The sequence below is a fragment of the Salvelinus sp. IW2-2015 genome, unplaced genomic scaffold, assembly GCF_002910315.2.
Source record: "Salvelinus sp. IW2-2015 unplaced genomic scaffold, ASM291031v2 Un_scaffold1512, whole genome shotgun sequence".
Classification (NCBI taxonomy): domain Eukaryota; kingdom Metazoa; phylum Chordata; class Actinopteri; order Salmoniformes; family Salmonidae; genus Salvelinus; species Salvelinus sp. IW2-2015.
This window is the reverse complement of record NW_019942956.1, coordinates 49,644-67,136: the sequence shown is the minus strand read 5'-3', so window position 1 is coordinate 67,136 and position 17,493 is coordinate 49,644. Positions and strand designations below refer to the sequence as shown.

The 17,493-nt window shown below is 45.9% G+C and overlaps 1 protein-coding gene across 1 annotated transcript in view; it reads left to right on the top strand.

Moving 5' to 3' along the window:
- Window positions 1–17,354, top strand: part of LOC112071089 (SLAIN motif-containing protein-like) — a 25,000-nt gene extending 7,646 nt beyond the window's left edge. The window contains exons 3-9 of the mRNA XM_070439247.1: window positions 7,769–7,908; window positions 10,901–11,032; window positions 13,846–13,986; window positions 14,311–14,640; window positions 14,843–14,986; window positions 15,761–16,028; window positions 16,234–17,354. Of these exons, the coding sequence (XP_070295348.1) occupies window positions 7,769–7,908; window positions 10,901–11,032; window positions 13,846–13,986; window positions 14,311–14,640; window positions 14,843–14,986; window positions 15,761–16,028; window positions 16,234–16,300 (1,222 nt within the window). The 3' untranslated portion in view covers window positions 16,301–17,354. The remainder of the gene's footprint in view (window positions 1–7,768; window positions 7,909–10,900; window positions 11,033–13,845; window positions 13,987–14,310; window positions 14,641–14,842; window positions 14,987–15,760; window positions 16,029–16,233) is intronic.
- Window positions 17,355–17,493: the final 139 nt, after the last annotated feature.

Genomic DNA, 17,493 nt, shown 5'->3' with positions numbered 1-17,493 from the left:
CGATCTTGCTCTTTAGTGCCTCATCACTTCACTGTAGCTCTGTGTACCAATGATCTGCCCTTAGTGCCTCATCACTTCAACTGTAGCTCTGTGTACCAAATGATCTGCCCTTAGTGCCTCATCACTTCAAACTGTAGCTCTGTGTACCAAATGATTTGCCGTTAAACAACTGGCCTCAGTAACTAGGCCTACTACTTAGCATCAGCCACCGCTGGGCAGCTCTCCAATTACTAGAACAAAACTGTTCCAGGATCAAGTTCTCTGATTTTAGAGACCTGGCTGTCTATTGAGACATCTGTAGTGAGAGACCTGGCTGACTACTGAAACATCTGTAGTGAGACTGGCTGACTACTGAAACATCTGTAGTGAGAGACCTGGCTGACTACTGAAACATCTGTAGTGAGAGACCCGGCTGACTACTGAAACATCTGTAGTGAGAGACCCGGCTGACTACTGAAACACCTGTAGTGAGAGACCCGGCTGACTACTGAAACATCTGTAGTGAGAGACCCGGCTGACTACTGAACATCTGTAGTGAGAGACGGCTGACTACTGAAACATCTGTAGTGAGAGACCTGGCTGACTACTGAAACATCTGTAGTGAGAGACCCGGCTGACTCTGAAACTTCTTAGTGAGAGACGGCTGACTACTGAACATCTGTAGTGAGAGACCCGGCTGACTACTGAAACATCTGTAGTGAGAGACCCGGCTGACTACTGAAACATCTGTAGTGAGAGACCTGGCTGACTACTGAAACATCTGTAGTGAGAGACCCGGCTGACTACTGAAACATCTGTAGTGAGAGACCCGGCTGACTACTGAAACATCTGTAGTGAGAGACCTGGCTGACTACTGAAACATCTGTAGGAGAGACCTGGCGACTACTGAAACTCGTAGTGAGAGACCCGGCTGACTACTGAAACATCTGTAGTGAGAGACCCGGCTGACTACTGAAAACATCTGTAGTGAGAGACCCGGCTGACTACTGAAACATCTGTAGTGAGAGACCCTGCTGACTACTGAACATCTTTAGTGAGAGACCCGGCTGACTACTGAAACATCTGTAGTGAGACCTGGCTGACTACTGAAACATCTGTAGTGAGAGACCCGGCTGCCTACTGAAACATCTGTAGTGAGACCTGGCTGACTACTGAAACATCTGTAGTGAGAGACCTGGCTGACTACTGAAACATCTGTAGTGAGAGACCCGGCTGACTACTGAAACATCTGTAGTGAGAGACCTGGCTGACTACTGAAACATCTGTAGTGAGAGACCTGGATGACTACTGAAACATCTGTAGTGAGAGACCCGGCTGACTACTGAAACATCTGTAGTGAGACCTGGCTGACTACTGAAACATCTGTAGTGAGAGACCCGGCTGACTACTGAAACATCTGTAGTGAGAGACCTGGCTGTCTATTGAAACATCTGTAGTGAGAGACCCGGCTGACTACTGAAACATCTGTAGTGAGAGACCTGGCTGACTACTGAAACATCTGTAGTGAGAGACCTGGCTGACTACTGAAACACTGTAGTGAGAGACCCGGCTGACTACTGAAACATCTGTAGTGAGAGCCTGGCTGCTACTGTCTTCTTTGTTGCTGGTCCCAGTGGGATAGAGGGCTTGTCTTTTGTGTTTGTCCAATGGGAAGATGAGCCCAAGTTGATTACTCAAAAACCAGTTAGCACAGCCAGGCCTCTTTTGTGTGTGTTTTGTGGCTCGAAGCATTCCCCCATGTGACCCGGATCAAACGTCTAACGAACTTGGCAGTTTGCGCTGCACTTTTCAAGGAGACTTAAACACTCACTGCTACCTGGCTTTACTTCACATGTACTCAAACTGTTAAAGCAATGCAAGCCGATCAGGCCTAGAGCTGATGTGCAAGGCGATCAGGCCCAGCGCTGATGTGCAAGACGATCAGGCCCAGCGCTGATGTGCAAGACGATCAGGCCTAGAGCTGATGTGCAAGACGATCAGGCCCAGCGCTGATGTGCAAGGCGATCAGGCCCAGCGCTGATGTCAGTTGAGATCATCACTTGCTGTGTAGGAGACTAGGCACATGTCTACAGTAGGCTAGACGTGCTGTAGATGTGCCTATTTCAGACCACTCATGCAGTAGAAGGTAATGCATAGTATTGCTGGGAGAGGACCGTACAGTAGAGCCCTCATTAGGAGATGGGGTCATGCACAGGCCACAGTGCTGCTGATATTGCTACTGTGGAAAGAAGAGGTAACACTGCAGGTATGGGCTGACACAAACAGCACAGCTGTGCACTGTGGTATTGCCCGGAATCTGGGATAGGCTAGAATGGGCCGAACTAATGGGTTGAGATGGAGTGGTGACCGTCTAGGATTGGATAAAAGGATGGTTCAGCCTATGGCAATGCCTTATGTATGTAACAAAGACATGCTGTATGTTGAAACACGTGGAGTCTATTTCTAGTAGTAGGTGATTAGTGGTATGAAGGATAACGAGTTTGTGTGGTTGTTCCACCAATGCGTAGACTAGAAGACAGGCCTCCTGCAAACATTCCCACATAGTACAAGTTATTAAATGCGTAACTCGCAAGCCAGAGAACCATTAATGCTGTGTTCTTATCCCACTGTTCTGCTGTTTGCTTGGCTGCAGGCAGGCTGGATGAACAGGCTTTGGGGCTTTGCAAAATGTAAATCGCCTCTTTTTCTCTTTCTGTCCCTTCCTCTTGCTGTCTCGTGCTCTCCATCCACCACCTCCTTTCATTGCTGCATGCCCCATTATCCACCACATCTCTCCTCTCTCCCGGCCTCATCTTCTCCTCCCTACCCTCTCTCTCTATCGCTTCATATATATATATTTTTCTTCTCTCCCTCGTCTCTCTGCAGGTTGTATGTCTCCCCTAAGAAGCAGGTAGTTGCTGAGCCCAGGCCTGAGTCTCCTCTGAAGTGGTGTCGGAAGGTTCTGGACCACCCTAGCCCAGAGACGGAGGTGGCCCTGTCGCACCCTGCTCAACCGTCTCGACCAGAGTACACACCTACCTAGTAACCTTGATAATAACCTTATAATGATCATATACCAACTCTAAAGTAACTATACTATAGTAACCACAGTCACCTATATCTAACATGTATTCCATACGCTATAGTCCAATATAGTATATATAGTAATCCTATAATAACACATATACAACCTTTTGATAACCATAAAAAAACATAACCTTACATTAACATTAAATACAACCTGTAGGAACACTTCTACAATAACCTTGCTCCTGCCAGTGCCCGTAACCCTATACAACAAGTACCAGTGCAAAGTAACGCTCCTGTCCAACCACCCAATAACCTCATAAAAGCAATATACAAATAAGATGAGCTTGCCACTGACCAACAGTGAATGCAGTTATAAACATTACCTGAGGCAATAACCAGTACAGCCTCCTATCCATAACATAACTTTATGACTATAATATTGTTCCTGAAGGAGGGAAGCGAGGTACAACATACTATAGGAGTCTCACTCCAGCGACTTCAGTTGAAGGATCTACAACACGCCTGACATGGCCAATGAAATCTGCGCCTCTCTGGAAGCCCCCTGTTCCACAGGTTATAAGTATGAGGCTTGGATTCAGTACTTGATTTTAATACCGCTGTTCCACGAGCCATGAACAAGCGGTGTGGGGCCAAACAGGTGTTGTACCTCTTTCCCATCCTCCGGGAACAGTAGTTATAGTCATACGTTACGTTCCCTTTGTCAGTTCAACTTCGGTACTATGGGAATATAATCACACCTCAACGTTATGGCGAGATCACAAGACAATTTTCTGTTCATAATGATGTAACAAAAGTTTTGTCAACCCATGAGAAGTTCTATAAATAGGAGTGGATGTATTGATTGATTGAAATCAGCTTTAATTGCTGGGGGTTTGATACGGCCCAGGCCTATACACTAGCACACGGCTACTTACAGCAGATGTGCTCTAATTAAGGTCATTGTAGAGTCTCTTACTGCCTCTTAAGGCACTATGACACTACTGTCTATCCATCATCAATATGTCCACACCTACTGTATGTAATAGAGTTTCTCTCAATCTCCACAAAACAACTTGTCGTGATTACGAGAAATGGTATGATCTTGGCATAAACGAGGGAAGGTTTTTATTCACGCGTCTTCTCTGGAATTAATGTTTGGAGTGCAGATTTATTCGCGTCACGGTTGCCGCCATTACTACAGTGAAAATGGCTGGCTTCTAGCCCAACCAGGTCAAAAGATCGACCCATATTACCCGCCGCAACATTTTAATCTTCTCTATAGCGGATCGCCAGGACCGCATTTAACGTTCATAAACCATGTCTGGGCCATTCTGAACTACTTGCGCCGTTACTACTATTTGTTTACACTTCGTTCAGTCTGTATACGTTAGCTAGCTAACAACCTGGTTACTTTGCTAGTATACGCAACCATCTGGGGGCAAAGAAAGGAAGGTATATTCTTCTTCAGGAGATCAATGATCATAGCGATGAATGCAAACCTGATGTTTTTAGAGACGGTGTACAATTGTCAATGTATATGCATCTCAATAGGGAAATTGTGATTTTTACAAACAATGTAGAAACCTAAATAATCTACAAAATGACTTGTAATTTCATGACATGTATCATATCGACATTTTTTGCTTTTATAATAAACTGTCTTAACGGTGTTACATGTTTAGTTTCTAAGGCACGTGTGCTTCGAAAGTAGCTAGATTTCTATATAGGCCCCATATATCATGCTCTCCAATCCAAAAAATAAATAAATCTGGTGCTCTAACGTAAGATGATTCCCGGCAACTCAGCCACCACCAGTAGTTTACCAGTGTTCGATCCAGCAGCACACCCCCATTTCATTATTTATTTATCGTGTGGCATCTGGTACTTCCTGCAGCTACTGTACTTCAACAACCAAGCCATTCACACGCCGACCAGGGCCTGGCCACTTCAACTGTAGCTCTGTGTACCAAATGATCTGCCCTTAGTGCCTCATCACTTCAACTGTAGCTCTGTGTACCAAATGATCTGCCCTTAGTGCCTCATCACTTCAACTGTAGCTCTGTGTACCAAATGATCTGCCTGTTAAACAACTGGCCTCAGTAACTAGGCCTACTACTTAGCATCAGCCACCGCTGGGCAGCTCTCCAATTACTAGAACAAAACTGTTCCAGGATCAAGTTCTCTGATTTTAGAGACCTGGCTGTCTATTGAGACATCTGTAGTGAGAGACCTGGCTGACTACTGAAACATCTGTAGTGAGACCTGGCTGACTACTGAAACATCTGTAGTGAGAGACCTGGCTGACTACTGAAACATCTGTAGTGAGAGACCCGGCTGACTACTGAAACATCGTAGTGAGAGACCCGGCTGACTACTGAAACATCTGTAGTGAGAGACCCGGCTGACTACTGAAACATCTGTAGTGAGGACCCTGCCTGACTACTGAAACATCTGTAGTGAGAGACCCTGGCTGACTACTGAAACATCTGTAGTGAGAGACCCGGCTGACTCTGAAACATCTGTAGTGAGGATGGCTGACTACTGAACATTGTAGTGAGAGACCCGGCTGACTACTGAAACATCTGTAGTGAGAGACCCGGCTGACTACTGAACATCTGTAGTGAGAGACCTGGCTGACTACTGAAACATCTGTAGTGAGAGACCCGTGCACTACTGAAACATCTGTAGTGAGAGACCCGGCTGACTACTGAAACATCTGTAGTGAGAGACTGGCTGACTACTGAAACATCTGTAGTGAGAGACGGCTGACTACTGAAACATCTGTAGTGAGAGACCGGCTGACTACTGAAACATCTGTAGTGAGAGACCTCGGCTGACTACTGAAACATCTGTAGTGAGAGACCCGCTGACTACTGAACACTCTGTAGTGAGAGACTGGCTGACTACTGAAACATCTGTAGTGAGAGACCCGGCTGACTACTGAAACATCTGTAGTGAGACTGGCTGACTACTGAAACTCTGTAGTGAGAGACCCGGCTGACTACTGAAACATCTGTAGTGAGAGACCTGGCTGACTACTGAAACATCTGTAGTGAGAGACCTGGCTGACTACTGAAACATCTGTAGTGAGAGACCGGGCTGACTACTGAACATCTGTAGTGAGAGACCTGGCTGACTACTGAAACATCTGTAGTGAGAGACCTGGCTGCCTACGGAAACATCTGTAGTGAGAGACCGGCTGACTACTGAAACATCTGTAGTGAGACCTGGCTGACTACTGAAACATCTGTAGTGAGAGACCCGGCTGACTACTGAAACATCTGTAGTGAGAGACCTGGCTGCTATTGAAACATCTGTAGTGAGAGACCCGGCTGACTACTGAAACATCTGTAGTGAGAGACCTGGCTGACTACTGAAACATCTGTAGTGAGAGACCTGGCTGACTACTGAAACATCTGTGTGAGAGACCCGGCTGACTACTGAAACATCTGTAGTGAGAGCCTGGCTGACTACTGTCTTCATGTTGCTGGTCCCAGTGGGATAGAGGGCTTGTCTTTTGTGTTTGTCCAATGGGAAGATGAGCCCAAGTTGATTACTCAAAAACCAGTTAGCACAGCCAGGCCTCTTTTGTGTGTGTTTTGTGGCTCGAAGCATTCCCCCATGTGACCCGGATCAAACGTCCTAACGAACTTGGCAGTTTGCGCTGCACTTTTCAAGGAGACTTAAACACTCACTGCTACCTGGCTTTACTTCACATGTACTCAAACTGTTAAAGCAATGCAAGACGATCAGGCCTAGAGCTGATGTGCAAGGCGATCAGGCCCAGCGCTGATGTGCAAGACGATCAGGCCCAGCGCTGATGTGCAAGACGATCAGGCCTAGAGCTGATGTGCAAGACGATCAGGCCCAGCGCTGATGTGCAAGGCGATCAGGCCCAGCGCTGATGTCAGTTGAGATCATCACCTTGCTGTGTAGGAGACTAGGCACATTGTCTACAGTAGGCTAGACGTGCTGTAGATGTGCCTATTTCAGACCACTCATGCAGTAGAAGGTAATGCATAGTGATTGCTGGGAGAGGACCGTACAGTAGAGCCCTCATTAGGAGATGGGGTCATGCACAGGCCACAGTGCTGCTGATATTGCTACTGTGGAAAGAAGAGGTAACACTGCCAGGTATGGGCTGAGCACAAACAGCACAGCTGTGCACTGTGGTTATTGCCCGGGAATCTGGGATAGGCTAGAATGGGCCGAACTAAATGGGTTGAGATGGAGTGGTGACCGTCTAGGATTGGATAAAAGGATGGTTCAGCCTATGGCAATGCCTTATGTATGTAACAAAGACATGCTGTATGTTGAAACACGTGGAGTCTATTTCTAGTAGTAGGTGATTAGTGGTATGAAGGATAACGAGTTTGTGTGGTTGTTCCACCAATGCGTAAGACTAGAAGACAGGCCTCCTGCAAACATTCCCACAGTACAAGTTATTAAATGCGTAACTCGCAAGCCAGAGAACCATTAATGCTGTGTTCTTATCCCACTGTTCTGCTGTTTGCTTGGCTGCAGGCAGGCTGGATGAACAGGCTTTGGGGCTTTGCAAAATGTAAATCGCCTCTTTTTCTCTTTCTGTCCCTTCCTCTTGCTGTCTCGTGCTCTCCATCCACCACCTCCTTTCATTGCTGCATGCCCCATTATCCACCACATCTCTCCTCTCTCCCGGCCTCATCTTTCTCCTCCCTACCCTCTCTCTCTATCGCTTTCATATATATATATTTTTCTTCTCTCCCTCGTCTCTCTGCAGGTTGTATGTCTCCCCTAAGAAGCAGGTAGTTGCTGAGCCCAGGCCTGAGTCTCCTCTGAAGTGGTGTCGGAAGGTTCTGGACCACCCTAGCCCAGAGACGGAGGTGGCCTGTCGCACCCTGCTCAACCGTCTCGACCAGAGTACACACCTACCTAGTAACCTTGATAATAACCTTATAATGATCATATACCAACTCTAAAGTAACTATACTATAGTAACCACAGTCACCTTATACTAACCATGTATTAACCATGTAAAATAACCTTATAGTAATCCTATAATAACCATATACAACCTTTTGATAACCATAAAAAAACATAACCTTACATTAACATTATAACAACCCTGTAGGAACACTTCTACAATAACCTTGCTTCCTGCCAGTGCCCAGTAACCCTATACCAACAGTACCAGTGCAAAGTAACGCTCCTGTCCAACACCCAATAACCTCATAACAAGCAATATACAAATAAGATGAGCTTGCCACTGACCAACAGTGAATGCAGTTATAACACATTACCTGAGGCAATAACCAGTACAGCCTCCTATCCAATAACATAACTTTATGACTATAACTATTGTTCCCTGAAGGAGGGAAGCGAGGTACAACATACTATAGGGAGTCTCACTCCAGCGACTTCAGTTGAAGGATCTACAAACACGCCTGACATGGCCAATGAAATCTGCGCCTCTCTGGAAGCCCCCTGTTCCACAGGTTATAAGTATGAGGCTTGGATTCAGTACTTGATTTTAATACCGCTGTTCACCGAGCCCATGAACAAGCGGTGTGGGGCCAAACAGGTGTTGTACCTCGTTTCCCATCCTTCCGGGAACAGTAGTTTATAGTCATAACGTTACGTTCCCTTTGTCAGTCAACTTCGGTACTATGGGGAAATATAATCACACCTCAACGTTATGGCGAGATCACAAGACAATTTTCTGTTCATAATGATGTAACAAAAGTTTTGTCAACCCATGAGAAGTTCTATAAATAGGAGTGGATGTATTGATTGATTGAAATCAGCTTTAATTGCTGGGGGTTTGATACGGCCCAGGCCTATACACTAGCACACGGCTACTTACAGCAGATGTGCTCTAATTAAAGGTCATTGTAGAGTCTCTTACTGCCTCTTAAGGCACTATGACACTACTGTCTATCCATCATCAATATGTCCACACCTACTGTATGTATAGAGTTTCTCTCAATCTCCACAAAACAACTTGTCGTGATTACGAGAAAATGTATGATCTTGGCATAACGAGGGAAGGTTTTTATTCACGCGTCTTCTCTGGAATTAATGTTTGTGAGTGCAGATTTATTCGCGTCACGGTTGCGCCATTACTACAGTGAAAATGGCTGGCTTCTAGCCCAACCAGGTCAAAAGATCGGACCCATATTACCGCCGCAACATTTTAATCTTCCTATAGCGGATCGCCAGGACCGCATTTAACGTTCATAAACCATGTCTTGGGCCATTCTGAAACTACTTGCGCCGTTAACTATTTGTTTACACTTCGTTCAGTCATGTTACCTCGTTAGCTAGCTAACAACCTGGTTACTTTGCTAGTATACGCAAACATCTGGGGGCAAAGAAAGGAAGGGGTATATCTTCTTCAGGAGATCAATGATCATAGCGATGAATGACAAACCTGATGTTTTTAGAGACGGTGTACAATTGTCAATGTAATGCATCTCAATAGGGAAATTGTGATTTTTACACAATGTAGAAACCTAATAATCTACAAAATGACTTTGTAATTTCAATGACATGTATTCATATCGACATTTTTTGCTTTTATAATAAACTGTCTTAACGGTGTTACATGTTAGTTTCTAAGGCACGTGTGCTTCGAAAGTAGCTAGATTCTATATAGGCCCCATATATGCTGCTCCCAATCCAAAAAATAAATAATCTGGTGCTCCTAAATTTCATGTGGTGCTCCTAACGTAGAGATTCCCGGCAACTCAGCCACCACCAGTAGTTTACCAGTGTTCGATCCAGCAGCACACCCCCATTCATTATTTATTTATCCGGTGTGCATCTGGTACTTCCTGCAGCTACTGWACTTCAACAACCAAGCCATTCACACCCGACCAGGGCCTGGCTCAATGACCACTTGATGTCATGGTGTAGAGGCTGGCTGCTGGGTTGGATTACCTTGCCCTGGGTCAGATAGCGAATACCTCTGTCTGTCAGGCCATGAAACTACCCACTTTAGAAGTGAGACGTTGACATGCACACCACCGTGCTGCTCATGTGTGGTACAGGAGATTACAGCCCCAGAGTTGACTTCATTGTAGAAAAGATCAAAGAACTCCTGCGCTCAATGTATTACATCAGCTACCCACTGGCACAGGCAGCCGGCGAAATAGGAAATCATTCACTAGGCTATAACCTACCCCATAGTTATGTTATATAAGTGTGATATTGGAGTTTCACCCTCCCACACTTGATGTGGCCAATGGCAAACAATACTGCTTCCTGGAGGAATTAAATAAAAAAATATAGGAACCAGTGCCTWAGGAATAACGACCTACCATAGCCTCATTGCTACCTCTAGATCACCCTTATAGGCTACGAGAACAGTTTCACCCTCCCAAACTTGTGTTGTGGCCAACAATGACGCTGTGTGAAGTCGGTAAATAATATAGACACCATATTGTTAGCTCTTCATAAGTATTGCTATAGGACAGTAAGTTGTAAAACTCTTTTTGTGCAGGCACAGACATGGTCCCACCATAAGCTCTTGGAAACATCACCTGTCCTACTAAATACACAAAATCAATGCCTTTAGTTTGGACTCGCTCTTTTGCAACAGTTTTTAAAATGAACCAGCCACGGCCGACCATTTTGAAACGATGATGAAAGTTGTCATTTCTCTTTTGATCAGGAATTACTTTTAAAAGTTCTTGTTCACTTCAGAATCAGTACCTAAAGAACTGGTAAAGGAATCCTGAGCACACACTTCCACCCGACGGGGTTTTATTTGTCTACAAGGTCACAGATTTTGGCCAAAAATTGAAGTAAACACTCTCTTTGCACGATACAGGTTGCCTTTTAAACGGTGCCGTGACTCTGTTTATGTAACTGTGTGTCTCCTCTCCTGTCTCCTCTCCTGTGTGCCTTTTAGCATCTCGCTGGAGGAACATCTACAGCAGCGCTGGTCAGACGGGGGAGGCTGGCTCCTCTGGCTCTGGCCTCCTCTCTCCTGGGTACCACAACAAATCCACTAACAAAATCCTACTAACCAGTGGTGGCTCAGGTATGCATGATATTAATACACCACGTGCTGCTTTACTTTCAGCTGCTCTCTCTCTCTCTCTAGTGTGTTTAACAGTGTTGGTGGAACTCAACATTAAAGTAGTATCAGATTAAAAATAACTTAAGTTAGACCGCTGTGCCACTCGGGAGGCTAGTCTAAGGCACTGCAGCGCTTGAGGCGTCACTACAGATCCGGGTTCAATCGCAGCCGACCTCAACYGGGAGACCCATTGTCCCAGCGTTGTCCGGGGAGGGATGTCCTTGTCCCATTGCGCTCTAGCGACTCCTGTGGCGGGCCGGGTGCATGAACGCTGACACGGTCGCCAGTTGTACTGTGTTTCCTCCGACACATTGGTGCGGCTGGCTTCCGGGTTAAGCGAGCAGTGTGTAAAGAAGCAGTGCGGCTTGGCGAGGTCGTGTTGTGGAGGATGCACGACTCTCGACCTTCATCTCTCCCGAGTCCGTACGGGAGTTGCAGCGACGGGACAAGACTGTAACTACCAATTGGATACCACGAAATTGGGGAGAAAAGGGGGGGAAAATAATATTAGTACCCGTCAAAAGTTTGGACACCTACTCATTCAAGGGTTTTTCTTTATTTTTGACTATTTTCTACAATTGTAGAATAATAGTGAAGACATCAGAACTATGAAATAACACATGGAGTCATGTAGTAACCATAAAAGTGTTAAACAAATCAAAATATATTTTAGATTCTTCAAAGTAGCCACCCTTTGCCTTGATGACAGCTTTGCACACTCTTTGCATTCTCTCAACCAGCTTCATGCGGAAGGCTTTTCTAACAGTCTTGAAGGAGTTCCCACATGCTGAGCACTTGTCGGCTGCTTTTCCTTCACTCTGCGGTGAAGGTGAGGGTTACCCGAGGAGGTCATTTGATGCAGCACTCCATCACTCTCCTTGGTTAAATAGCCCTTACACAGCCTGGAGGTGTGTTTTGAATCATTGTCCTGTGGAAAAACAAGTGATAGTCCCACTAAGCGCAAACCAGATGGGATGGTGTATCGCTGTGATAGCCATGCTGGTTAAGTGTGCCTTGAATTCTAAATAAATCACACAGTGTCACCAGCAAAGCACCATCACACCTCCATGCTTAAGTGGGAACCACACATGCGGAGATCATCCGTTCACCTACTCTGCGTCTCAGAAAGACACGGCGTTTGGAACCAAAAATCTCAAATTTGGACTCATCAGAACATAGGACAGATTGTGTATGTTTCTTGGCCCAAGCAAGTCTTTGTGAGACACAGAGTAGGTGAATGGATGATCTCCGCATGTGTGGTTCCCACTGTGAAGCAAGGAAGAGGTGTGATAGTGTTACCAGCAAAGCACCGTCTGACTTATTTAGCACACTTAACCAGCATGGCTACCACAGCATTCTGCAGCAATATGCCATCCCATCTGGTTTGCGCTTAGTAGGACTATCACTTGTTTTTGCACAGAACAATGATTCAAAACACACCTACAGGCTGTGTAAGGGCTATTTGACCAAGAAGGAGAGTGATGGAGTGCTGCATCAGATGACCTGGCCTCCACAATCACCCAACCTCAACCCAATTGAGATGGTTTGGGATGAGTTGGACTGCAGAGTGAAGGAAAAGCATCCAACAAGTGCTCAGCATATGTGGGAACTCCTTCAAGACTGTTGGAGAAGCATTCCAGGTGAAGCTGGTTGAGAGAATGCCAAGAGTGTGTAAAGCTGTCTTCAAGGTAAAGGGGGGTTACTTTGAAGAATCTAAAATAATATATTTTGATTTGTTTAAGACACACCCAAGTGATTTTGGAACTTCATGTTGAAAAACAATATTCCATGTATAAATAGAGTAATCTGGACACCTGGATCACCTTTTGAGATGTGCCTTTTGTTAAGTAAATCAGGTGATGAATGAGCTGAAAGGGAGACTGGAGTAGGACTTTAAAGTAACAGGTTTGTAACAAGTGTTTGTTTACAATGTTTGCTGTTTTTTCTGGAAAGTTTTCAAAGGGTTGTTCTCAACTCAACGTAAAGGGTCAAAGGTTGGATGTATTGTGTATATTGGCCTTCTACAGCAACGATGCTGAATGGTATCTTATGTTATGCATTGATGATTATTTCACAACTAATGGCATTTACAGGCATGTTTTGCAGAGTGGTGTGGATATCAAATACTTTGGCCCTTAGCGAAACTGGGAAAACAAACGTTTTAACWTCTCAAGGTGTGGGTGGCACTGTAAACCAACACAATGCTATTGTTATGATGAACACAGACTGTAAATAACACTCTTTGCATGAAGAATGTAAATGCTTTGCTTGCTGGTGACCCTTCCTAATCCCATCTGTTATATAACCAAACACCCTGGATTATGTTGCCTCTTTTTCAGTTTGAATGAAGTGTGTGTGTGTGTGTTTCAGTTTGAATGAAGGGTGGGTGGGTGTGTGTGTCAGACGATGGCCTTGCTGATGCCTAGTAGAAACATCATGCTTCTAGCTGTCCTCAGCACTGTGTCTATACTAGTACAGTAGGACAGACAGGGAAGTCAGGACTTCTAAATATCTCTTCTCATAATGCAGGCCTGGTCCAGAAACAATTTCCTAGCTTTATAGTGTTCTCAGGTCTCCATACACAGAGATTATTACTGGACCAGTCTCTGACTTAGACTAATAAAGAGAATTGACTACCGTATGGATAATGTATAGTTGCATGTCCTTGGTTTTCAGGTTGTATTATAGTCCTTATTTTTATCCCTCAAGGGGCTGTTGTGTGCGACTACTGTGGAGGATTATATCTAAATCATGGTGTGTTATTGTTTTTCCAGGCTACATGAGTATGTACTCTGCTCTGAGTTCTCAGTCGTCTATAGACAGTGAGCTGAGTACCTCAGACGACTCCATCACCATGGGTTACAAGCTACAGGACCTCACTGACGTCCAGATCATGGCCCGCCTACAGGAAGAGAGTGAGTGGTGTTATCTAGAATAATGACTGTGGTGATAATATATTTCAGGAAGAGGGTGAATGGTGTGTAGAATACTGTTAAGTCTCTAAAGGGTTACATTGTGCTTGTCAATATGCCACAGATAACTGATAAAGAAGAAGACCGTGAATATGCTCACTCTGTGGTAGTGTGCTTAGGGCAGGACTGTGTTTGTAGTGTGTGGGTGTGCATGTCTTTCAAAGTTATTGTCCATGTAGATACTAAATACACAAGCCCGTAGACGCTTGTTCTTCCATGTGTATGTCTGTGGCAGCGTCCAGGCCCTGTAACTCTCTGCCCTCTCAGGTCTGAGACAGGACTATGCCTCCAGCTCTGCCTCAGTGTCTCGTCGTAGTTCCTCTGCCTCCCTYCAGTCTCTACGTCGGGGTGGGACCTACAGCGACCAGGAGTTTGACACCTACAGCCTGGAGGATGAGGAGGATGAGTGCTGCTCTCTGCCCCAGCGACGCCTCCGCTACTCCCCCTCTCCCCTGGGCTCGCCCCGCTGCCTCTCCCCCTCCCCAGGCACCCAGGGCCAGGCAGAGTACAGCAGGCTAGGGGCCCCCCGGCAACGCGCTCCACGTCGATCGCTACAGGGGCCCGGGCCCGAACTGCTAAAGTTCGCCAAGACCGAGGGTAGGTGGAGACTGGAGAGGAGTGTCCATGCATCACACACTAACCCGAAAACATAGCAGTACCTGTACAGTCAGAACTACATGGAATTGTYAGTCAGATGTACTCTGTATCGTTTGAAGACATGACTTCTAAATCGATTAGTTCTATAGAACGCAGTTTCAGTTCAGTCTTTCTCCAACTCAAACTGTGTGTGTGGTTCCAGAAGAGGTGAGGCACAGCATGCCTAACCTGGCCCCCCGCACCAGCCTGCGTTCCCTGGAGGCGGTCAGGAACAGCCGCAGCATGGAGGCTAACCTCCAGAGCTCTGGCAACCGCATATCTCACCTGCCCCACTCCCCCTCCTCAGGTAACCCTCACCTGGTCTGTACACCTGCCCCCTCCTCAGGTAACCCTCACCTGGTCTGTACACCTGCCCCCTCCTCAGGTAACCCTCACCTGGTCTGTACACCTGCCCCCTCCTCAGGTAACCCTCACCTGGTCTGTACACCTGCCCCCTCCTCAGGTAACCCTCACCTGGTCTGTACACCTGCCCCCTCCTCSGGTAACCCTCACCTGGCCTGTGCACCTGCCCCACTCTCTCAAATAGAACTTGATACTGTGTACCCTATCCTGAGGCTCAGAGGGAGCCTCTCACATGTACCCTACTCCCCTCAGGTAACCCTTACCGGTACCTCGCCTGTCTCACAACTACCCCCCCTAAAATCACTAATATTCCTCTGGGTACAGGCATCTAGTCTACAACTCCTCCCTCTCCCTCATTACTGTCCCTCCCTCCCTGGTTATACACCTCCGTTCCACTAATAGTCCTCTGGGTACAGGCATCTAGTCTACAACTCCTCCCTCTCCCTCATTACTGTCCCTCCCTCCCTGGTTATACACCTCCGTTCCACTAATAGTCCTCTGGGTACAGGCATCTAGTCTACAACTCTTTTCTGCCACAATTCCTGATGTCAAGTATACAGAGAATATGTGCTCTTCTCTCTCATTACCTGAATTGTACTGTCATCAGATCATTGGCATATGAACATGAAATAAGTGAGAAGACCACATGTGTACTACTTTGCAGTGTGGATAGCACTCTCCTAAACCCATCTCATCATGCCCATCACCCCCTCCCCAGGTATGTCATCTAGTCGGATGCGAGGCAGTGGCCAGTCCCCTCTGTCCATGCGGGTCCCTGTCAAAGCCATGGGCTCCATGCCAGGGGCCCGCCAGCCCTCCAGGGGCCTGCCTGTAGTCCAGAGTGGACCCAATGGAGGGGTACGGAGGGTCCAGTCCCCAGGGCCTGCCAATGGGGGAGCCTACCCAGCTGGGAGAGCCTCTACTGGGGGTGGGAGGCAAGCAGCAGCCCCATCCTCCAGGGGAAGACTGGCCCAGACACCTAGAAGGTGATTGATTATTTAGACATACACATTCAGCATTATGACTTGGGATGATTACTTCTCATAAAGTGAGTTGATAGGAGTGTGATTTTTCAGTACAGTCACTCCGTTGGTTAAACCTGATTAGTCCTTATCAGTGGCGGCCACAAACCGTTTGWATGGCTCTCTTACAGCTATCAAGACTCATGTCATTGTTGTCTTTGTTTGTTAGGTCTATGGGGATGACTAGAATGAATGGCCCAATCTCAAATGAGTCGTGGAGAGACGGCTGCTACTGAGGCAACAAGGAAACTTCCTCCACCGCTCTCCTTTACCTCACATTTTAGTATAAACAACACCAACATTGTGTACTGACTCTGAACATACCCCTGTGGGCAACACCAACTTACTTGCCTCTGAACATACCTCTGTAGGCTGGACCACTGTAGATGAACAGACCTTCCTTGGCATGAAGAACCCTCTCACACCATGGATATATTGGAGAGAGACCGGATAGAGAGTGACTGAGCGCACAAACACACACCGTTCTTTCGCTCTAGGGACCTAGACAAAGCTTCCACAAAATGTTGTTTTTAACAAGTCAATTCCCGTCTATATTTTATGATAGTTGTTGAGAGAAGACTACGGGTTGTTTTTGATTTGTTTACGTTCTGTAGATGTACAAATGATTGAAGACCGTGGGTGGACTGTTCTATTGTGTGAAGTTGAACTCCTAACTGATATGAAGGCGATCTCATCTTGGGTGTTGCATGATGTTTCTGTTTAGTTTTCTCTCCTCTGAGGACAAAGAAGTTAGTTTGTTACATAATAGCCTTATCAATAGTAAGTCTGTTCTTCCAAGGAACAAACCCCATGTTGATGCGTGTGGGAAGGTTTTTTGAATGTTTGTGAGTKATTGATTGTGATTTCTCCTATAATGATGTGTTGTCTATTTGTGTTTTGCCGAGTCTGACACAACATCTCTGGACCACACTGCCCTTCCATCAAGACCCCCTTAAGAAATATAACATGTTATTGTTGGGTTAAATTCTTTTTGCCAAGGTGCATTTCTGATGCTGCAGCACTGTTTCTAAAATCCAATARAGTACGACTTGTAGTTGAGATACTGTATGCGTTGATTTACCACAGTTGTTTTTACTGCATATCGGTAGGTTAATCTGTTCTGGTTTTTGAATACCACTGTACTAATAAAATGAACTGTTTTATGCACGAAGCAAAGGCCTTATGCCTTTTCTAAGACAACCAGCTATGCACCCTCATGCGGAGTGCCTCTTAAAATCAGGAACTGTAATGAAAACGAACAATAAAACCTACCCAGAACTTTAACGTTTACTTTGTTTCTCGTGCAGATGCTCTTTCTCTGTTCAGCATGCATGGACCATAGATCGATGTGCCGTAGGCTGGAACACATTCTGCTATATTAAAAAAAAAAAGTGAATAAAACTCAGAACCTATGAATAATCCCACTGTT